At 37.5% G+C, this 23935-nt stretch overlaps 3 protein-coding genes, 1 long non-coding RNA gene and 2 other non-coding genes across 8 annotated transcripts in view; 4 read left to right on the forward strand and 2 right to left on the reverse strand.

Annotated features, from left to right (window-relative positions):
* The window catches only part of LOC149718401 (SPARC-related modular calcium-binding protein 1-like), a 73011-nt gene that overhangs the window by 7103 nt on the left and 41973 nt on the right, over positions 1-23935 (forward strand). The gene's annotated exons all lie outside the window — the stretch shown is intronic.
* On the forward strand, positions 512-2518 carry LOC149718402 (uncharacterized). Its single transcript, XM_089844668.1, has 2 exons — positions 512-1573; positions 1639-2518. The coding sequence occupies exons 1-2, from the start codon at positions 746-748 to the stop codon at positions 2281-2283; spliced, it is 1473 nt and encodes a 490-aa protein (XP_089700794.1). The 5' UTR covers positions 512-745; the 3' UTR covers positions 2284-2518.
* Positions 2397-6591, reverse strand: LOC149718403 (uncharacterized). Its single transcript, XM_089844421.1, has 8 exons — positions 6199-6591; positions 5679-5822; positions 4765-5614; positions 3940-4700; positions 3648-3872; positions 3359-3587; positions 2878-2933; positions 2397-2798 (listed from the first exon to the last, which is right to left on the reverse strand). Exons 1-8 carry the CDS (start codon positions 6379-6381, stop codon positions 2508-2510), a joined length of 2739 nt encoding a protein of 912 aa, XP_089700547.1. The 5' UTR covers positions 6382-6591; the 3' UTR covers positions 2397-2507.
* Positions 11236-14898, reverse strand: LOC149718404 (uncharacterized). Its single transcript, XR_016370006.1, has 2 exons — positions 14374-14898; positions 11236-14308 (listed from the first exon to the last, which is right to left on the reverse strand). It is a non-coding gene; the product is annotated as an uncharacterized LOC149718404 (long non-coding RNA).
* Positions 12321-12440, forward strand: LOC149718405 (U5 spliceosomal RNA). Its single transcript, XR_016381370.1, has one exon. It is a non-coding gene; the product is annotated as a U5 spliceosomal RNA (small nuclear RNA).
* Positions 13003-13122, forward strand: LOC149718406 (U5 spliceosomal RNA). The gene has a single exon (XR_016381373.1). It is a non-coding gene; the product is annotated as a U5 spliceosomal RNA (small nuclear RNA).

Consider the following 23935-nt stretch of genomic DNA (forward strand, 5'->3'; position numbering starts at 1 on the left):
ACCTGTAAAGATATAATTTTAGAATTGTCATAAAAAAAAAAATCAGGAAATTCGAAAATTCATAGTGATTCGGAAAATTTTCTTTAGAAGCGATATCTAGTTTACTAGGGAGAAGTTTTAAATAAGCCACATTTCTAGCTTTATCTCCACTCCAAACGTAGGTGCGGAGTTAATCCTCGCCACTAAATTACAACCACGTGAATGACGAAAATTACGTATTTTCCGACTGAGGAGAGGCGAAATAGCCCGGCCTTCTTTTATGTCCCCCCCTTGTATTTTGAAAGGGGGACTGGGACTATGGCGCGTGAATACTTAGGTATCTTACACCTTCTCCCTAATAAACTAGATATCACTTCTTGGTCATACTTATGGAATATATCATATCAGGAGTTCATAATAACCCCCCTTCGGGGGGGAAGTACGAAACTTATTAAAAAGCCCGTAACAACAAAGATTCGCCGTAAAGCTCAGCGGATTCAGACACCGCTTAACTCCCAAAGAAATAGTTACCCCGAATTTAACCGCAAACGCGCATTAACTTACTCACTTCCGGTTTAGCACTATTTTCATATTATGATTTTGGGAGCGTTGCGAGTCGTCTGTCGGCGCGGTCGCGGTGAAAATTAAGCCTTGGCTTTTCGTAATTCGATGGTTACTTACTCTACTGTCGTACAAAGCATTTAAACGATTAATGCGATAATTTTTTTGCTGTGATATGTGTGAATGAGAATTCTGCGGATTTGAGATGGATTGCAGCGTACATTTAAAAGATATACTAGAAGAGATAAAGGACGCTAGATTTTTAAATAATTTTGGAACCAAGGAACAACAAGACTTTCATTCTAAGTTTTTAAGCAACTCTGAAGTGTGTCAAGAGACTCAAGATCAGAATTTAGGTTTAACCGGAGTTATTAAAAGGTTGTGCAATATTTTTCTCAATATATACGAAAATATTTCTAGTCAAAGCGGAAATACGTCACAAAAGAGAAAGTTGAAAACAAATGTGGAAAAGAACACAAAAACCTTAATTGATTGGTACACTTCTATAGCCAATGACTTTCTTTGCCTCTCTTCTTATTTTCGGTTTTGCGAAAGTTTTGAAAATGAAATTGATGACAACGAAAAACTACAGATGCTTCAGATTTACGGTAAAGTAGTGTATTCTAAAATTAAAAACACAATTCCGACAAGAATACCCCGCAAAGTCTTTGAGCTCAAAGTCGAACAACCTGCCAAATTCACAATGAAGTATGAGCGGTCACTTTTAACGATCGGGGGTGGATGCATCGGCGAAATTTGGAAGGTTGCGAAGAATCGCTTGATATATAAACGGCGAAGTCTTTCACAAAGGCAGCTGAGAACTTCAAGGATACTATATTGGTGCTGTATGAACTATAGAATGAATCAAAGTGAAAAAAAGAAAATTCGTTTTTCTGGCATCAGGCGTAGAGATCGTGGAGGCCTTTTTTTGCCAAAGTACGAATTTCATCCCTACTTAAGGCTTTTAAATAACAAAATGAGGGAAGTTTTAACTCTCGGTGGCATTAAAAAGCATGGACGAAATATAGCTCAAGTATGTATATTAACCTATGTTGAAATTAATTAATGGGCAAGTTATTGAAACTATTCCGCTTAAAGGCAGCAGCAGATATTGTCAATGAAGACAGGGGCCTGCAAGAAACATTCACCAACGCGTGCATTTCTTTATTCCCAAATCAAAGGAGAGAGGATCAAATTACTTTTCATAAAGAATGGCAACGGAAGATGTTGCACGCTACCACCAACGAGGTTATAACAGCTTGGGATTCAAAAATGTCAGAAAAGGAAAATAAGATTCAAAAAGGTTGTGCATCATTACGAGACACTTTATTCGTGGAATCTGCAAAATCCAAAGAAACTTCTACAGCAAAGAATCAAAGTAGAAATAAAGATCTGAAAACTATTAATAAAAAGGTCGTAGGAAAAGACAATCAAAAACAAGTGCGAAAAGAAAGCAAACCTAAACCAAAGACCGCGAAAACCTTAAAGAAAAAGCAGTGTTCAACCAATCGTCACGACACAACAATAAACAGTTTCCAAAACAAGGATGAGACAAGAAAAGTGGAAGAGGGGAAAACTACCAAAGGGCTAATAGCTGGAAATAAAAAAGATCTGATGAAACAGGGAACGTCGGGGATGTCTAATGTTGCCAAAACGGTAACCCCATCGATCCTTGGAGAAATGGAATCCAAGAAAAGGAAGCGTGTTAAGCCGAAACATTTGCAAGACTATGAAACAAACTAGTGAAAGCCATAAAGTACATGTCCTGCATATCAAGGTTGTTTTCTACTATTGATGAACATTAACTAGTCTCAACTATCCTATACATATGTTCCTATTTTAAAGAGAATTCACAGTTACCAGTATTAAAATTTATTTAACGTTTTTGTTATTGGTTAATAAAACCAAAGCTACGTGATAAAATAAATAATATGTGATAAAACTAGTTTCCAAACAATAAAAACATTTCACATATTGTTGGCAAAATTCTGCTTTACATATAATGGTGCGTCTCTATATCCTTTGCCCGAATGATGGTGACCATGCACGTCTTCCTTAGTTAGTAAAGCTTTTCTGGCATACGCAAAATTTAAACTGGTGATTTTCCCATTTGCGTTAAACTTGTATTGGGAGAAAAGGCTTTCCACAGCACTACCATTCAGTCTATTTGGCATAAGATAATACCCTGGATATTTCTTTGTGAAGTAATTGGCCAGCCCTTTAAATCCAAAGACCATCACCCGGAGTAGGTCCCATGTCTAAAAATATGTACTTGTTTTTAAAAGTCTGGTACTAATCAATGAAGGTACGTAACGTTAGAAACCATTATCTTTATACCTGCCACGACAGAAATTCCTTCCCAGGATACATACAGTTGAACTTAGCGTCCCTACCTTAAAATAATATTTGTAATGAAGGTTATCCTAAGCACCTATCAATCCGTCGTCTGGCACGACAAATAGGACATAATTCAGCTTTATTGTTTAAATATAATTCAGGACTTTAGGGTCGAATGATGATAATAGGTTCTAATATGTGCTGAGACAATTGTTTAAGGGTCTGAACTTCATTTTGGGTTTTTACAAAAACCCTAAACCAAACTATCAAATCGACCCGCCGCTGGAAGACGCTGCTTCGAATCTATAGTAAGCTGATGATCTACAAGGTGTAATCAGACTCAGTAAACGGTTGCTGCTAGTTTTTATACGTCCTGAATTATTTTTAAAAATCCAAGATTTATTTTTAAACAAGAAAGCTGAATTATGTCCTGTTTGGCGTGCAACACGGTAGGGGTTTGCACACAGAAAGGCTATTCTACCTTTAAGATCTAGTAACCACTGTTTGAAAAAGTCCAAGCCATCTTCAATATTTTTCATAACTGGATCAGTCATGGAATATACCTTTGATTTGGATAACATTCCATTTTCAAACAACAAGTTACAAGCTTTTAAATAAGCATATGTTTCCTTGGTTTCTTCACAATCAATGGGGGGATCATTATTGTCAGGATTGGCATGTTCAAATAATTCCGCCAGTACATCATCTTGCTATTTTAAGACATAAAAATTTTCGATGTCCAACCTAATATACCATTATTTTAAATTTACCTGCATAATTTTAGCTGGCTTGACGTTCAATTTCGTCCATGAATCGCGAATTATGTACGATTGCAGCAGTTTTGGAACATACCGGGGAACATCTTCATCTCGCCTTTTGTCTTCTCTTTTTTTCATTTCAATAATAGCATCCCATCCAAATGTAGTACCGTTGTTTTTAAACGATCTGCTTCCATTTTGTTTAGATGCGAAAAGGGCGTTGATTAAATTTTTAAGCTGTCAACAACGGAAATTACGATATAAAACAGTTCTACTTGGCCTATGTTTAAGACAAAATAAATACCTGATGTGAAGGACACATAATCCAATATATGTTGTGGTTCAAGCGAAACGGATTCTTAAACCATGGCGTTACTTCGATATTAATATCTTGATTCACAGGGTTAATTTTAACACCATATGCTCCTGAGAGATTTTGCGTAAGTTTCATGAGACTCAAATTTGAGCTCGCACCATCACACAAGAGGGCAGACACTTTGAAACCGACAGCGTGGAGACCACTGAGAACATCAAACAGGCAAGCGGATATGAAGTGGCTGTTTGTTGAGCTTTCAGACGCAAAATAAGGGCAGATAATATCATAGTCTGATGTTAGATCGCGCCACAAAAACTGCAACATATATCCAGCTTTAGGTAGTGTTTCTTCATCCGTCAGTTGTTCATATATGTCATCCAAGGTTCCAAGTTGATGCGCTGACATCGCCAAGCCGGTTAATTTGTGGTTTCTGCTATTCCAGGCTACTTTTGGTGCTACGTTGACTTCGTCAAATATTAATATTCCATCACACATTGGTTTTTTAAATCCTCTCGCCACTTGTTCCTTGACGTAATCGTCATAGCATTCTTTTTGACGTCTTAGTCTTTCTATATTTACTCCAGGTTCTTCATAATTATGTTTCATGCTTGATTCCACAGTTTTCCAACTTGGAAGCTTCAATATTTTAAAATTCTGTAATGCCAAGTACGCCGCTTTGCTTCGACATGCGATTGCTTGAGCAATACGAAATGTTATCGCACTCCAGCGATTTCCTTTATGCCCAGGTTCTAAATTTATCAAAATATTTGATTGCTTGTATTTTGTAAGAAACCATAAACCAAAGAAACTTACCATTACGTTCTTGGTCTTCCTTGAAACTGAGATTATCTTTTTCACCTTGCTCCCTGCTGTCTTTAAGCCATACTTCTCTTAGAGTTGTCTTAATATCTGTGTCGGTTTCAGTGTTTGAAGGTAATTCAGAGGTAACCTTTTCCATTTCTCCCTTGAAGTCTTTATTTACAATCTTAGTTATTGCCAACATTTGACCATGCTTCTTATCATTGAGATACAAATCCAATTTCTCGCATTTCCTTATCAATTTCTCATTAGATTTGAATAAGCGATGTTTCCGAGCTCTTAGCTTTTGATGCCTAACTCTACGAGTTCGAGGTGAAAGAAATTTCATTCTGTGAGTTGATGTTGGTGACGTCATGCTTTTAGGAGTAGACATTTGGCTACTTTGAGTGGTTTTCACTTTTTTCATCCTGTTGGCCGCTAACGTTTTGCAGTACCTAGATACGTAACTGCAGTTACTGCATGAGTAAATTCCACTTTGTATTTCCATCAAGGGCGCATTCGTTGGTGGTTTGAACCATACTAAACAGTCTTTAGAAGCAAAGCGCTCCATCGGGTATTGAATAATAGCGACATTCTGTGGTGTAAAAGGAAGGTTCTTGACATTTGAAATAGCATCGACAGTTAGACCAGGGCAAATATAGAAATATTCTTCCAAGACGCCTTTAAACACATCCAAAGCTATTTCTTCGGAGATAATTCCGTCTTCAACTAACTTTTTTTTTGCTACGAGGCCCTTAAAGATAATGAAAACAGATGCCATTCCATTTTCATCTATAATCACTTTAATAACTTCCAATCCAAATTTAGGTATAAGATGGCCCTTCCGCGAGACTTCCAAATAAGACTGAGAAATATTGTTAATTGCATATACAAACCATTCAAAATCAATTAAATCTGACAAAATGTACCTTGGTATCACGATATGCAGTCTTAATGGTACAACAAATTGAATTTTTCTTGACATCATCAGTATACAGCCATGATTTGACCAAATCAAATACATTGTTTTCAGCCAAGCCATTATTCGAAGATGAAGTACCCGCATTTAGCGCCTATTTAAATTTACTGACATGTTAATTCAACCCCTACACGTAAACTAAACCTAAAACCGTATCTCAGTCGTATTCTCCCCCCTGATTTGTTTCGTCAAATGTGGCTTGACAAAACAAATAGGGTCTAACTTGAATATGTAAACAAACTTTAGTAAACAAAACAAGAGTGGCTAAAAGTGCCCCTCTTTTTTGGGTAGAGAGAAACTTAAATTGCAATATTTTAGAAAGGTATCAATAATCAAGCTAATTATTAAGAACTTGGAGAAGGTAACAATGATTTGGTGTCAAAAAAACTATAAATATTTAGTAACATTTTGGAAACAAAAACAGGCGCATAGCCACTCATAACAAAACAAGCGGCAAAGGCTTAACTTACCACTACAGTTTCTTCTATTTTACGCTTTTTTGTCGGATACTCGCACACTGTAAGACTACTCGAAATACAGCCGAAGCTTCTTTTTTGCTGTCGTTCAAGTTTTAAAACGGTTTGGACAAATTTATTTGCGCTATCTTTAATATAAAAATTACACTGCGTTTCTACGTCAACCATAGACGCCATTTTTCTTTTCGACGAAGATCGCAGCCACCGGAAGTTTAGGAACGAAAACCAAGGAGCATAGATACCTTTACAATCTACTGTAAAGTTGTATGTCCATCAACAGGCTAGTCCTTTATATGCGCAACGACAAAATCTTGTTGTTCGCGATTTTTACCATTAGCTCTATGGCAAGTTTCGTACTTCCCCCCCGAAGGGGGGTTATTATGAACTCCTGATCATATAAACTTATTGGAAAATTTTCAATTGATTCTATGTCCTAGTCGCTGATTGACTAGTAGACAGTATACTTTTAATTTTGATTATATTTTCGGAAAGTTTTGAAACTTTGTAACTTAATCCGAATGTTTTTCTGTTGAGATCGCGTTGCTCATTTCGAATTAGAGAGTCATTTTTCAAAATTAAGAAACATAAGAGACACAACTAGAACAAAGAACCGTTTGTTTCTTTGTAAAAAAGGCGGCGAAGGAAAGCTATAATTCTTTTTTTTTAATTTATTTACTTTGACGGTCTTTTTTAATTTCCACAGGGAGAATATATTTAGGGGAGTCACCTCCATTTTAGAAACATAATACGAGCATAAATTTATAAGATATGTAGCATCATAAGTAACATAATAACCATAAGTATGACAATTAGCCAAAACTAACTATAAACCTATTTTCGGACCTTTTACGTCATCATAAGTTCGCGCCCAGCACAGAGACCCCTAGCGGTGAAAAAAAGCGACTTCCGCCCCATATCGGAAATCCAATTTAAAGAGACGATATTGAGATTTGACTCAACGGTCCTAAGCCTTGGTTATATAGTTGATTTGTACTACCTTTTACCGACTTTAACGCGATCACATTACGAAATTGAAAATTGCACTGGGCAGATTTAGTTACCGAATATTAAGACTACAAAAGGCTTATCATTTTTGTGCTGAAATATCCGACTTATGGCAATCTCAAAGTCAAACATACAAACACCGCTACCGCGCGAGCTCGTTCAATAAATAGCAGACGAGCTATTTCCGACACGTTCAAGGAGATGGTTTATTGTGATTGGCTGAAATTGTAGAACTATGTCATTCGCCAAAGACCAGCATGAAGTACTCGACGGGGTTGCAAGTCCTGGCCCGATGTAAGTGAGAGTGTCAGTGTTGATTATAGGTTTCAGTTTGAAATTTGCATTATTACAATAGGAAGAGTCATACTTATGTTTATTATGTTACTTATGGTAGCATGTATAAGTATGACACTACATATACTTTGTAATGCTAGGGACTTACAACTCGAGCTAGTTCTTCAAGAACGACAAGCGAGAATTGAAGTCCTACACTCGGTGGTGGTTAATTTTGCAGGACTTCCATCTAGGCCCTATTTAGTCTGCATTACTAAGCGTCGCTTTACCTCGAATCTATGACCTACGTCACTTCATGACAAGCTCTCGGTTAATTAATTTTGCAGGACTTTCTTCTTATTTTGTCTGTACCAAGCCTTTGACAGCGCCTCACCAGGCGTCGCTTTACCCTGAATCTATGACCTACCTCATTCATTTCATGACAAGCTCCAGTTTGTAACCAGTGACAAACTTATGGAACATATCTTAAGATATTGTGACTTTACGTCTAGGCGCATCGTTCTGCGCACCAGAGAGAGAGGAAAAGGAAGAGTCAGTCGTGTCTACTATTTTGTAATTCCCTGTCGTTTCCAACAACGATCATTTGACGCGTTCTCTACTCTGATGGAATGACCAAAGTAGATGCCCGAAATGTGCTTCGAGTTTTTTAACCGTGATTCTTTTCTTAATAAGCTCCCTTATCACGTCTCCCTGATCCAAAGTTTTTTATTGCGAGAAACGAAGAGTTAGCGAGTGTGTCAGATAGAACCGTTTATTATCATGCGACGCGCTTCAGATGAACCTTAACATTGTTAAGAAGTTAAGATTGGTCATAGTATTTTACGGATGAACCCTTAAATTTAATTAAGAAACCGAAAGACAGTGATTAATTAATAATTTAATTAAGGGGTCATCTCTAAAACACTCAAATCATTACACGGAAACAAGGTCCCTTGTGGCAAAATGGAGATAGAAGTTACATTTTCGACTCCAAATTTATTTCCTAAATTTATGAAAGACTTATCAAAAACACCTTTTGTAAATTCAGGAAACCTTCAAGAATGTGATAGTCCTAATTCTACCTTAATCTTACACAGTGATGCAAAAATAAAATTAATAAATAGTATCATAACAAATTCCAAAATCACGATGAAAATCAGTTTCTACAAGAAGTGATACCTTGTTGATTAGGGAGAAGGTATAAATTCATTCATCCACATTTCCTGCTTTATCTCCAGTCCAAACGTATAGTAGGTCCGGAGTTAATCCCCGCCGCCTCTAAATTACAACCAGCATCTCATTGGTTCTTGAAAACTCACGTCAGCGCGACGCGAATGACGAAAATTAACAGTCATATTTTCCGACTGAGGAGAGGCAGCGAAATAGCCGGCCTCCTTTTACGTCCCCCCACCCTTGTATTTTGAAAGGGGGACTGGGACTATGGCACGCCGCGCGAATACTTAGGCATCTTATACCTTCTCCCTAATAAACTAGATATCACTTCTTGGTTTCTATCATCCACTTAAATTAACTATCTGTTTTAAAATAGCGTTAAAAGCTATAGCTACTAAAGAAAGAAAGAAAACCTTACTTAAAATATATTACTTGTCATAAACAAATTCAACTTAAAACAATAAATATAAGTAAGAACTTCATTGACTGAGGACTTCGGGGTGGTCCTTATAGACTAATCGCACCCCACTGCCTTTGACTACATTAGCATCTATAGAAGGTTAACGTGGGATGCCACTACTCTAAAAGTGTATTATGGATAGGAACTATAAAGGCACGTACCAGCCAGTAACCGGTGCTTCAAAAAGAAAATAACAGTTTGGGGGAAGTAAATCTTAATTACAGTTTAATTACTAAATAATTAACGTAAAACCTCATTCATTCAGACCCACGCTAATTAAGTTTTAAAAGAAAATATGACGATTATTTTAATTTATTTCAACCGAGGGGGTAATCACTCACAGATTCCTTTGTATAGTGTATTGACTTCAGCACTGTTAAGGGGTGTAAAGGGAATGTGACAGTGATTAGCCCCTCGAAACGAATCAATTCTTAAGGTTGAACTGCATTGAAGGTCGGCGGGTGTGGTACGACGTTTTACATAATAATTTATGCTAAATTACTTATTGACTACAGGACTGAATATCTCATTGATACGTTTATTTAACTTTAGAATTAATGCAAATTTACTAATTTACCATGAGCAGGGATAGATTTAATTTTAGAAGTAGGAATGGAGAACAGAGTAATGTGGGCCCACGTCAAAGTCCCGGACCCCCTACCACGGGACGGAGAGGGGGGTATGAAAGAAGAGGCGGGTCATAGCGACATGGGTAAAAAGGAATTACGTATTTTTCGCCGTCTCCCTCAGCAACATCATCAAAACGTAGTTTAAGTGAGCCAATAACATAATTTAAACTTTTCGTTACGTTTTGGAGGGAGGGGCTCTATACTGGGCTATGAGTCGGACTGAACTAAATACTAACCGTTCTCCATTCCTACTTTCAAAATTAAATCTATCCCTGCTATGAGTGACTACTTCATTCATTATTCGAGTTTACACAAAAGAAATGAGTCAAATGACTTACAAAAGTGTGAAATGTTGAGGTATTTGTGGCTTTGGTTGGATTCGTCATCGTTGCATCCACGAATTTGGCTTAGTCACAGACGATGAGTGATTTATGAGTTTTTACAATTGTTTATATAAATTTTTCAATATCACTCTTGCTATCATGACAGCATTTCCTACTTAATATTTGATAAAGCGGCGTTCATTAAAATTAATCTTGTCATAGTCTCTGTGAAATCGATGTTAACAAGCCGAAAACTAGCAACAAAATGAATGTCGAAAGAATATGCAAAGAAAAAATTTTAAAAAAACATGATAAATCTAAAATTAATAAAACAGAAATAAGTGATAAAAAATTTGTCTAATTAACTCCGTTTTCCATTCGCTGCAATCAAACTGCCACCATGGAGCAATATTCAAGGAGTAGCAATGTAATGAACTGTCCTACGACAATGATTGAGGAAACATCATAATTTAAATCTTACAATACCAATTTAAAATGTAACAAACCGTTAAAATGCCCTGAAGATTTCGCGCAATTATACACAGCGTAAAACCAACTTACACATAAAATAGTCCCTAGATTACGCCACTTTAACTTTCCCCTGGCGTCGTCTATTACAATGGGAATAGCTTGATTCCGTTTCACGAATCACGACGCCAACTTCAGAAAATTTAAATGCAGAATTCAGTCTGGGAAATAAGAATATTTTTCAAACCAATCCATGGGACCAGTAAACCACCCCCCCCCCCTCCTAGAGTCCAAAATTATAAACTGGTCCCCCCTTAGTTTTCCTATAAATTTGCAAACTGGTCCAAGCAATTATAAAACTGGTTTTGGGCCAGATGAAGAAAGTGTGCTATTTCCCAGAGACCCAGACTGATGCAGATTACACCCTCAAATATTATTTGGCGCCCCCTCACGACAATAAACGGCACAACGACGACAGCTCGTTAGCCAATCAGGAAAGGGAATACAATTTAGAGGTTGGTAAAAGGCATGTCACAGCCATAAAGCTGTATGGATATATAAAGTACCATCCTTCTGGTTTCAACAATATTCCATGATTGTTATGCCTACCTACTGCATTTGCAAAAACAACTTCTTATACCAAGGCTTTATATTTATAAACTAGGCCTAGTGTATTTGGTTAATGATGTGAGAAAAGAACTTGTTTCGATGGTTTATTTTCACAAGAAGTTTACAATTATCTTAGAGCTGTATGTTAAAAAAGGTGGTTTTTTCGGTTGAGTACATCAGACATCTTCAGCTTTGTCGCCTTATGGATTTATTGGGGATTAGCCCATGAATGTTTAGACGTACGTGAAAGAAGCCCAAATAAACCCTTTCCATTAGTTAGCCTATCTTACGGTTATTCTTTAAAGTATAACAAGCTGGGTCTTTTTTAGAATAATATTGTTCTTTGATAAGTCAAAGTCGTTCAATTCAAGGTCTTGTAAACTCTCCTTTCCCTATCTTAATTATGGCTTGTCGACGGCCAAGAGATATGGCTCCCATTTATTCTATTTATTTTAGACTTGACTTGTAACAAAAATTAAGAGGTTTCTTTCAACAAGAATATCGTATGCAGACTATAGTATTTAAGAGCCTTACTTTGAACAGAAGAAACGGTTTAATTCTAAACTGGAAGTAAATTTAATTCCTACAAAGCAAAGTTGGTGCTCAGTGAATATATCTTACAGGGATAGATTTCATTTTAGAAGTAGGAATGGAGAACAGAGTAATCTGGGCGCGCGTCAAAGTCCCGGACCCCTTTCCACGGGACGGAGGGGTATGAAAGAAGAGACGGACGGGTCATAGTGGCAGAGGTTAAAAGGAATTGCGTATTTTTCGCCGTCCCCGTCAGCAACGTCATCAAAACGTAGTTTAAGTGAGCCAATAAGATAATTTAAACTTTTCGTTGCGTATTGGAGGGAGGGGCTCTTTACTGGGCTATGAGTCGGACTGAAGTATATACTAACTGTTCTCCATTCCTGCTTCTAAAATTAAATCTATCCCTGATCTTAGTGAAAGTTGTGTCTACATGGAGGTTAGGGCTTCGTAACGTCTACATTTGTTGAGACATGTGAAATATGTTTCGACCATTTTCAAGATAAAGGTATTTTAGTATTTATGCAGCAATCCAAAATTGTAATTAATGCTGCCCAAGTTAAGCAATCAATATTTAAATACAGGATAAGCCTACTTTTAGTAGGGGCGTATGTACTACATTATTGTACGAGATCAACGCCTTAATTATGCTCGTTTCTTCACATTGCGCATTAATTTTTCGCTTTTTACTAAAGATTACCGTGCGAAGGAACACAAAGAGCGACTTAAACAAATTTTTGAATGCCCTTGCCTTTGAGGCGAGGGATCTCATGAAAATACAAAATTAATTACACCATATACCTTCCTAATAAAAGTATCAGCAGAATTTGTGAAAATTGCTCAGGTTTTAATCATGCTAGCCCTAGGCAGTGATATTTGTACTGGTTCATCCTGCGTTCGCACGTTTTCCCAGCAGTATGATTGATTATAATTAAGCATAGATTCTGTTGCGACGTCACAACCGGAAATGAAGTGGAAACTCTTAATTTTTAACAACTGTGAGACTACTTCTTCAATTTTCTCTGGTTCCTTTGGCCCAACACAATATCACGCGATACTTTAGTAGTCTACGTTTTCATTGCTCAATGAATATATGTTAGTGAAAGTTGTGTCTACATGAAGGTTAGGGCATCGTAACGTTTAAATTTGTTGAGATATGTGAAATATTTTTCGACAATTTTCTATATATAGTTATTTTAGCATTTAATAATCCGTCCAAAAATATAATTAACGCTGCCCAAGTTAAGCAATCAATATTTAAATACAGGGTATGCCTACTTTTAGTAGGGGCGTATGTACTATATTCTTGTACGAGATCAACGCGGTATTATGCTCGTTTCTTCACATTGCGCATTAATTTTTCGCTTTTTACTAAAGATTACCGTGCGAAGGAACACAAAGAGCAACTGAATTAAATTTTTGAATGCCCTTGCCTTTGAGGCGAGGGATCTCATGAAAATACAAAATTAATTATACAATATACCTACATAATAAAAGTATTAATAAAATTTGAGAAAATTATTCATCTTGAAATTATGCCAGCCCCAAGTAGTGAAATTTGCACTGGGTCATCCTGCCTTCGAACGTAATTTTCCCGGCAGTATGATTGGTTATAATTGTGCATAGATTCTGTTGCGACGTCACAACCAGAAATGAAGCGGAAACGCTTCGATTTTAACAACCACGAGACAACTTCTATTCCAGCACAATTTTCTCTGGCCAGTTCCATATTGGTACTGGGTCATTCTACCTTCGCACGTATTTTTCCCAGCAGTATGACTAGTTATAATTGAGCATAGATTCTGTTGCGAGGTCATAACCGGAAATGAAGCGGAAACGCCTCGATTTTAACAACTGTGAGATTACCTTCTATTCCAGTACAATTTTCTTTGGCCCAACACAATATCACACGATACTTTAGTAGTCTACGTTTTCATTCATGAGGGAAGTATTCAGTTTGAAACTTCTCTTTTCAATTACGAATGTTTGATCTAGGCGCGACACATCCACGGAAACAGAATAACAATGCAGCATATGGAACGGTCAAAGATGAATTCCGAAGGCAAGAAGCAAAACCCCATGAAGGAATGTTGAAATTTTTTTGCTACAAAACAAATTACACAAAAGGTTCTCTTTTCAGAATCAAGCGCGTTGAAAACTTACCATGTAGCTTTTTTACACCCTTCACGCGGGAGATTTACCAAAGCGATAAAATATTTTTCTCCCTTACATACATGGCCCAAGTGGCATCCCCATAAACAGAAACATAAGTAAAATAATTCTCCACTAAGTTTATATTTTTCCATATGTTTGCAATGGCAACGTCTAGGTGTTGCACCAGAGATAGATTTAATTTTAGAAGTAGGAATGGAGTACGGTTAGTATTTACTTCAGTCCGACTCATAGCCCAGTATAGAGCCCCTCCCTCCAACACGTAACGAAAAGTTTAAACTATCTTATTGGCTCACATAAACTACGTTTTGATGACGTTGCTGACGGGGACGGCGAAAAATACGTAATTCCTTTTTACCTCTGTCGCTATGACCCACCTCTTCTTTCATACCCCCCTCTCCGTCACGTGGACCCCGGGATTTTGAAGTGCGCCCAGATTACTCTGTTCTCCATTCCTACTTCTAAAATATAAGAATAACAAAAAATTATTCGAAAAAATTTCTTATTTCAAGTATTTAGATCTTACCAGTTGTCTTGAAGATCAACCAAGCTTTGAGGTCACTTCAGAAGAAAACCGTTAAAAGAACTTTCAAAAATTCCTATTGCATTTAATTTTATTAATATAACTACTGCACCTAATTTGATGTGTTAATTTCTAAAATATATTCTTAGCAAAATATAGCAAAATAAAAATTCTTTTATTTTAACTGCAGTATAGGCAGCGTAATTTCTCTTTTCTCACGTTCTATTGAAGAGCGACTACCTCTGTCTACCTCTGACAGTACGACTGGAGACAGTACTTGTTGGGAACTTTGATAGATATTATAAACTTATGACCGAATCTGCTACGTTTCTTGTTGAATGTCCATTCGGTGCAGTTATATTCATCAGGATTTGATACTGAGACCAAGGGTAGAGACCACTATAAAAGGAATGTGTACAAATAAACGTTGCGGACACCTCGGACCCTGGTCGGACTTTAAGCGAAACAACTTACCGCGGGAAAGTGTCTGTAACTTCCGAAATAAATCCAGGGCGGGTGTGTGGGAAAAAAAAAATAAGAAGTTAGTGTCCCGCTGTTTGGTCCAACACCCAAATGAGCCGAAAAAGAAACATTCCTACCATTGGGGGGGGGGTCAAACATTGATTTCGGCTAGTCTCTTGGATGGCTCCGTTCCTTTACAGATTTTGTTTGGGATACGGCTTTGACCCCACCAAAAATCTTTAGAGTTTAGACTCCTTTTGGGAAAGAGTCAGAGGCAGGGGATACCGCCTTTGAGATCATATAAAGATATCTTGGCCCGCAGAGGATTTGCAGTGGATGAGGTATACTAAAGTGTATCCGGGATGAGATGCCGTATAAGACGCCGGGTACCATCGTCCGTCTCCGATGGATTACTGTAATTGTTTTGTCTATGAAAGAAAAATGGAGATATGAAGTTAAGCATCCCTTATGTTTTCCAATTGGTGCATTTGAGGGCCATTTTCATCGGTCACTTTTGAACCCTTTGCGTACCTTTCAAGCTGTCAAATATAGCTATTAGTTCTCATGAAATCCGCCAGGGCTGTGGCAATGCCGTTAGATTCGTGTGTTAGATAGTGTGACGTCATCCATGCTATTCGCCCATAGAACCAAAGAGGTACCAAACATGTCCGCCCACTGTCAAAGTTAGTCCTGTGACGTTTTACTGAAACACTGACGTCATAACTTAAATAGCTCTATTTTGCGTGTAATGCGATGGTCATACTCCTGGCAACTTGATGATACCTCACGAGCCGTCATTTTAAGGGCTTTACAAATAACGACCTAATTAGCGGAAGTGGTTTTAATCGGAAACAGGATCAAAGGAAGTAGAAAGCACCAACTTCCCCTAACGATTACCTCAATCATCCGCACCTTCTAGTAAATTTTTGTCAGTGTTGAACTCAAGTGTTCGCACGTCAACAAAAAATTGCAAAAATCTATCGGCTAACTATGCGTATCGAAGCATAGTTCTGAAAATCAAATCCTTGGTATGACAGTGTACATCGTCCATGGCAATATTCTTTTAAAGGTTAGCGTTGCGGTGTCACAATCATGGGGGGCGCTGTATACCTTAAACTATTTCATGTAATCAGATAACTTATGGCTTATTTTGTAGTCGTCGGGGTTTCCTTTTTGTTGTTGGGTCATTCCATGTGGTATCAGGGAGTGTTCACACCAGGGGTCGGCCGATTTTGTTCTAACTTGGAACACTTGTTCCTAGGCCCAAATAATAGACTCATCTCGATTATTGGGCCATTCTTTCGAATAGCTCCTGACTTACAGCGATTTTAAAAAAAGACTGATTTTCACGTTTCGCCGATGCTGGTTTTCATACCTTTCAGAAAAGATTTCATATTTAAATTTTGGTTTGAGATAGAATCAGTAAATTTCACACACTTATAGAAAACTATGTGGTGAAAACGCTGATTTATGTTTCAAAACGCTGCAATAATTACATCTCTCGTTATTGACACCCAAACAGGAATTTAAATTTTTCGGGGGGGTCAACTCAATGGCCCACAGCCAAAAAGGTGCAGCTTCAATTCCTTTTAAAAACACTTTTTTAGGTAGTTAATAGCAAGGCCTTTCAGATAATATTAGTCTCGATATGACTTTTTGGGCCCTAAGAGGACTTTTCAAGGAAAAACCAAATCATCAAATTTGTCAAATTTTAAATTTTTTTCCTCAACTTTCAGTGACTTATTTACTTATTTTAAACTCATATATTTGGAAAAAGCAGTTAAATAAACGGAGTGTCTATTTGTGCCCGGGTTGCGGGCAGAAATAGCATAAAGGGTGCTAAATACGCCCGGGTTCCGGGCAGAAATAGCGGCCGACTAATGCGAGGCTAAAAGTGCCCGGGTTCCCCGTTACGGTAAGCCCGGGCAAAAATAGCTGATGAATGCTTAATGGCTAGTTTGTCCACAATGGGCCGTCTATTTTTTGCCCGGGTTTATATAATATCCATCGTGTTCGGTTGTTATGATGGATACGTCCGCTAAAAACACGTTTCCTACCAGTTATTCTCATGGAATTTTTCACATTATAAAAACAACGTAACGATTCTTCCTGGGTATTCGTCACATTATGTAAACCCGGGCAAAAAATAGACGGCCCATTGTGGACTCGCTATTTTTGCCCGGGTTGATAATGAGCCAAAAACCCGGGCAAAACTAGCCATTAAGCATTCATCAGCTATTTTTGTCCGGGTTTACCGCAACGGGGAACCCGGGCAGAAATAGACGGCCCACTGTGGGCCCGCTATTTGTGCCCGGGTTTGCATCAGTAAGGAACCCGGGCAGATATAGACGGCCCACTGTGGGCCGGCTATTTCTGCCCGGGACCCGGGCACTTTTAGCCTCTCATTAGTCGGCCGCTATTTCTGCCCGGAACCCGGGCGTATTTAGCACCCTTTATGCTATTTCTGCCCGCAACCCTGGCACAAATAGACACTCCGTTTATTTAACTGCTTTTTCCAAATATATGAGTTTAAAATAAGTAAATAAGTCACTGAAAGTTCAGGAAAAAAATTTAAAATTTGACAAATTTGATGATTTGGTTTTTCCTTGAAAAGTCCTCTTAGGGCCCAAAAAGTCATATCGAGACTAATATTATCTGAAAGGCCTTGCTATTAACTACCTAAAAAAGTGTTTTTAAAAGGAATTGAAGCTGCACCTTTTTGGCTGTGGGCCATTGAGTTGACCCCCCCGAAAAATTTAAATTCCTGTTTGGGTGTCAATAACGAGAGATGTAATTATCGCAGCGTTTTGAAACATAAATCAGCGTTTTCACCACATAGTTTTCTATAAGTGTGTGAAATTTACTGATTCTATCTCAAACCAAAATTTAAATATGAAATCTTTACTGAAAGGTATGAAAACCAGCATCGGCGAAACGTGAAAATCAGTCTTTTTTTAAAATCGCTGTAAGTCAGGAGCTATTCGAAAGAATGGCCCAATAATCGAGATGAGTCTATTATTTGAGCCTAGGAACAAGTGTTCCAAGTTAGAACAAAATCGGCCGACCCCTGGTGTGAACACTCCCTGATACCACATGGAATGACCCTGTTGCAAGTTGTAAAACGGCGACGTGAAAATAGGTGTATATCCAGGTGTGTGGTTGTTAAATGCATTCATGTGTGTAACGCTATTGTGGTGTTGAATCAGCCGCTACTTGTTATAGCTGTTTTCAATTTGAAACTGACCCGCAACCATAAAATCATAAGATATGTTCCATAAGTTTGTCAGTGGTTACAAACTGGAGCTTTTCATGAAGTGAGGGAGGTAGGTCATAGATTCGAGATGAAGCGAAGACGCCTGGTGAGGCGCTGTCAAAGGCTTAGTAATGCAAACTAAGTAGGACTAGATGGAAGTCCTGCAAAATTAACCACCGAGTGTAGGACTTCAAATCTCGCTTCCGTCGTTCTCGAACTAGCTCTTAGTAAGTCTCTAGAATATGTAGTAGTATATGTAGTGTCATACTTATGGAACATATCTTATAAACTTATGCCGTAACCTAAGTTGACTTGGTTTCCGAAATGGTAACTTTTATGTCTATCACATAAAAATCTCGGATGGGTTTTAGTGGTGGCTTCAAGGAACCTAGTTTGTTCCTATTGTTAAATACCTCGGAAACTGGAGTAATATGTTTAACAATAAGTCTGGAATTTCGTTATTTTTCCGAGTCAATGAGCGTAAATTGGGACAAAATCAGAGAGAGAATTTCCATTAAGGGATTGTGAAATTGTTAGGTTCACTGTTAAGTAACGCCATGAGAGTTTCAAAGAATTTGTTTGGAAAACAGTAGCACTTCAGTCATCGACCGGAAGTTTCTTTGCAATATTCATAACTCGAAGATGAATCTGTTGTTTATTTTTAGTTACATAAAAATAGTGTATGAAAAACGCGGTTCACCGACCAAACATCGTTTATTTTTCAACAGGAAATATTTACGTCTACGACTGAGTAGGTCTAATTCTAGTAATTATTTTTTAATATTTTAAGAGAGAATGAAGTTATTTTTAAGCCTAGCACCCACTCACTGACTGATCCATGTATCTCTAGAACCCTTTGCGAGTCAAAGAAAATATTGCTTGTTTCAAGCATTGACCTCCTCTTGTCTGTAATTGCTCATTAACAAATTAGGTGATAAATGATAAAACCAGTTGAACGGTAATTGGTGATAATTGATAGCTATTGGTGAAATCAAAGCGTACGTACGGTGTTGACTACTTCAACATTTTCACCTAGATTCCAAGGGTTTTCAGTTTAGTGGATTTATACCGTTAGATTGCCGATTTTTCAGATGAAATAAAAGTGTTGTTATGATCATAAGTATGTGTCTAAAGGGTATTTGCTACGGGCATGCATGCTCTATAATATTTTACGGGGGATCTCCTACTGTGATCTCTGTATTTATCCGTAAACCGATTCGACCAATGAAGCAAGTCTCAGAAAGACATAAGTCTAATCTGTTTCTGTTTGCGACATCTGGTGTTGGATTTTATGTGAAACAGAAACCATCGCGTATTATCTCAACACGTAACCCGACACGACCAAGGAAATAAATTACAGTAATCCGAAAGCTTTCAGTTGGTTGAGCAGTACGTCACACCCTCCCAAGTCTTACCACTGTTCTGGCAGCCATATTGGTGGTTTTCAGCTTTCCTACTGCATTCAACTCACCAGTATATCCGTGAAATTATCTCACGAATCTTAACCAACTCCTAACCCAACCGAAAGCTCTTTATTCTGTTCCGGTTTGAAGGAGCAAGATTTCTAGAAGATGGCGCTGCAATCTCTTAAGTTTTTATTTCGGCACAAACAACGCCACTACGGCAGACCCACACTTACGCAATGCATTATTGGATTACGTTTGATATCTTTCACTACACGTCGACGCCTACATGACCTATCGAAGTCACGCTGGCGATGGCGTCGGTTAAGTCGTAAAAAGAATTTAAGCCTAATTGTGTTTCGTTTCATTCATCCTTCAATGCCAAAAAAGATGACAGAGTATGTTAAACAACGATCTCGTTAAGATAAAAAATAAATAATAGTTGAAGAAGGAAACACTAAAAGCCGCAACCAATCTTTCCGCGAACAAAATGGGATAGATACTAGTTTCTCTTCCGCGAAAAAACTCTTTGTATTTAGCTTGGTGTTGAAAAATGACGTGTCCACTTGACTTTATTATTATACGGGCTCGCGTTGCCTTCGAATAAGCGCGGATTTTTATTTTCTCACCGCGATAAGGGATGTAAAACTCTAATAATTCTCAGATTATTGATAAAAACCTGTTATAAATAATAATAGGTATGTACTCATCACACCCTTACTTCAAAAGAGATTTGTTTATCACCGTTTATCTCCTGATTACAGATTTGAAGGAAGAGTGTGCAGTTATACATCAACTTTACTTAAGCTCCAGAAAGGCGCGAAACGTGATACTGTTTATGGCACTACTTTCATAAGAAATATGAATCCGCAAAACGTGGTACTATTTTCATATGAAATATCAACGCGCAAAACGTGATACTATTTATAGTATTACGTTCATAAGAAATATCAATCCGAAAAACGTGATACTATTTATGGTACTACTTTCACCAGAAATATCAATCCGCAAAACATATGATACTGTTTATAGTACTAGTTTTATAACAAATATCAATTTGACAGTGAAAAATAGGGTTCGTTTAAATAAAACTCACCAATGAGAGGGGACATAAGCTGCATTAATAGTATCGCTTTCTGTACTTTCTAGCGACATCTATGTTCATTTTGGAATTTAGATTGTCGATCATAACCCCTTAGAATAACAACTTATTTTCATAATTTATAATTATAGTGTAAAAATAAAGCGTTACTTATTTAAAAAGAGAAATAGTAGTTTGTTAGTAAATGGAACTATATTTTAGCGTCCTCAGAAAATCCTTTTCACACTAATGTTTTGTTTCCTATAAAATAAATTGCTGTATGGCTTTTATCACGCCACTCGCTCTCTTCTTGTTCAAATACGAAGAAAAGGTCACCATTTAACCTTGATTAAACTAATTGCTATTTTAAAATATAAATTAGTGTCACCGTCCCTTTAAAAGAGGCCTGCACCCTCTTTTGTATTTGCCGGTAAAGCCAAAAAAAGTACTAAATAAAGACATTTTACAAGATAAACGACTTTACGCGTAACATTTTTCTTAAACCCAGTAAAATGTTTTTATATCTCGTAAACGAATCGGATTATGCTTTCCATGTGCTTTCTTATTTCTCTATCCCTGTTTTGATTTGAATAATACGTGATAAATTTAGTACAATTCTGGCAAGGGGCCGGCTCTTTCATGTTAACTTCATGAGAAAGACCTACAACAACCCTGGCCTGTGAGGTCATCTAAAGTTGAAATGTGTTTTTGATTTTTTGGAAATACTTTTAAATTATTAGTAAATTTTGGTGGGTATTTTCATAAGTTTAAAAACATACTTTTTCAGTAAAATTTGATGCATTTATGGAGTTTTAAAAGCTAGAGAATAAAAATATTTATACAGATCTGACGAAATTCAGTTCAGTTCAATTTCAATAAGGAAGATCCAACTCCATTGAGACTAAAGTTAAATCTTACTCTTACCTTCCCGTCGATCGCTGAGTTAATTTCGTTTCGTTTGAGTTGGCACCTTTATTTCCCAGTTCAGACGTGAGAGCAGACGACGACATAAAACGAGTCCCATTTTGAGTACTAAAATAGACGAATCCAAATTGACTAATACCTCCAGTAATATTAAAGCTTTTTATATATTGACTGCTAAAACATAGATCATTCGAATTCGACTACGCGTCAGTAAGGCACGATCGAGTGAGCTATGGCTAAGGAAAAGGCGCTAACGATGTGGCGCCATCTCGACATTGACTAACCAACGAAATTGAAAATTTCCCGCGAATATTTTACGTATTCGTTGACACGTGTGAACGGTTTAATTAAGCATGAAAAACGACCTCACCGACTTGAACGTGAGATTTTAGTCTAGTCTGAATGTGCTTTTATTGTTAGTGCCTAGTGGTGTGAAACATCTTTGTCTTCTTGGTAAAAAATAGTCCAGTTTTGAGTTCGTGTTTAACTGTATAGAAAATTGGGCGTACACCGTAAATAAATCGTGCAAAATACATCCTATTTGATTAAACCCTACAAGTAAGTTAAAAGAATCTACCGGAAAAATGTAATGATAGGTTATACTCTATCCACACGCTAAAATAACCGTAATTTCTGAAGGTGATAATTTGGGAGGGCGCGAATTGGATGACTGCCTTCTGGGATAGACGCGCGAGTTAAAGGGCCCCATACACGATGCCATTTATAGTACGATAGCATTGTAACATGCGTGGCTTTGTTTCACCTCATAAATCTGCGCGATCTAGTGCGTAAGATTCGACTCAATTTTATTTACTAATGATTTTATGAAAAAAATTAATCAGAATTTTGTTGATACTTTTCGGGCCACCATTTTAAAATATGGCCGCACATTTGATCCTAGATTAAAGTGTGAAAGCCTGTCTAAAGGATATAGTGAACCAGTATGCAAAATATTGAAGAAGTCGGTTAAAAGGTGCGCACGTTATTCCGTAAGCAAGGGTTTTTTCCTTTATGGGACGCCATATTTCAACATGGCCGCGGACATTGAGTAATCAAAAAGAAAGTCATCTCTTTTGGCATAAGCCTCTTCGATGTAACTTTGACAGAAAAGCACCAGGAAAAAACTCTGCCTTTCGGCGCCTACGTTCTAGGTGTTTTGGATCCTGAGAGTGCGCAGAGACGGCAATGTATCAACTCCTTTGTATGTCCCATTACTGTGGGTTTCCTACCCCGTTTTTACGTCGAAGAGCCTTATTGCCGTGGATTGGATTGTCAAGAAGACGCCGTCTCTCTTAAAATCGTAATATCGTCCGTTGCGCGACCCCTGACGGCGGCGATTTTGGTTAGTTGGAGAGTCAGACCAGGGCCTAGTTTGTATGGTGTATGGGGTGCTTTAGTTGCGATGGGGCGTTGTGTGTTAAAAAGGTGTGGTTCTGTTCTCTCTCCTCTCGCGCGCGTCAAAAATCTTTTTGATTAAAAAATAAAGTAAAACCACCCCCGCAGGGGTCCCCGTATAGTGGTTTAAAACTATTTCGTACTACTGAAAGAAATTGGTTAAGACGAAGTTAAATTCAACTTGGAATTTAGATGTTTGACGTAAAGGTTTAAGGTATAGAGGTGTAATTTGGAAAGCCGCTGTAAAAGTGATCAGAGAATGTTTAACGTAAAGGTTTAAGGTATAGAGGTGTAATTTGGAAAGTCGCTGTAAAAGTGAACAGAGAATGTTTAACGTAAAGGTTTAAGGTATAGAGGTGTAATTTGGAAAGTCGCTGTAAAAGTGAACAGAGAATGTTTAAATCGAAGTAAAGTGAAGAAAACTATGACTAAGCAGCTTGAAAATCAAATTAAGTAGTCAAGGAAACCAAAAGCCTGGGGAAAAGATTAAAAATTGGAAAATCTTATGTAAAAAAGCTAGGGAAATTGCATGGCAATTTGAAGTTTAAAAACGAAAAAAGATGAACCTCGGCCAGCCGTATGAGGTCGGAACAATACTTTTCCATTTCCAAAGAGCGCAAAACGAAAAAAGGATTAGAGAAAAGATATGCCCATTGCAAAAATTGTAACAAAATATTAGTTAAAATTGTAGGGAATTAAATGTTAAATCTGGAAACGCCCTGTACAGATTCTGTACGGTTAAAAACTTTGACCAGATGAATTATACGGTACTTAAAAGTTTTGATATCTTCTGAATTAATGTAATTCCGATTGTTAAAAAGTGTAAAAGAAATCTCTGTAGACCATGTAACAGCCTAACAGGACCATCCATAAAAGCCGGAACCTCACTCCGGGCCTTCCTATCATTCCTTTATGTTGAAGCCATCAACTTTAATGGTAGAGAGTGCCACACATGCAGAGAGAACCCTCCCACGAGAAATTTATCTATTTATACGAAAAGCATACCATGCGGCGTCATGATCCAAACAGAAACAGAATCGTGTTGCA

The sequence above is a fragment of the Phalangium opilio genome, unplaced genomic scaffold, assembly GCF_054372755.1.
Source record: "Phalangium opilio isolate 3A_F unplaced genomic scaffold, DU_Popi_V2 ptg000002l_1, whole genome shotgun sequence".
NCBI classification, from domain to species: domain Eukaryota; kingdom Metazoa; phylum Arthropoda; class Arachnida; order Opiliones; family Phalangiidae; genus Phalangium; species Phalangium opilio.

Excerpts from the sequence above, each read along its gene's own strand:
- LOC149718402 (XM_089844668.1), top strand. The coding sequence starts at position 746 with ATGGATTGCAGCGTACATTTAAAAGATATACTAGAAGAGATAAAGGAC. Across the intron at positions 1,574-1,638 it reads ATGGACGAAATATAGCTCAA|GCAGCAGCAGATATTGTCAA; the intron begins GTATGTATATTA and ends TTCCGCTTAAAG.
- LOC149718403 (XM_089844421.1), bottom strand. The coding sequence starts at position 6,381 with ATGGCGTCTATGGTTGACGTAGAAACGCAGTGTAATTTTTATATTAAA. Across the intron at positions 5,823-6,198 it reads AAATAGAAGAAACTGTAGTG|GCGCTAAATGCGGGTACTTC; the intron begins GTAAGTTAAGCC and ends AAATTTAAATAG. Across the intron at positions 2,934-3,358 it reads GTGGTTACTAGATCTTAAAG|GTAGGGACGCTAAGTTCAAC; the intron begins GTAGAATAGCCT and ends TATTATTTTAAG.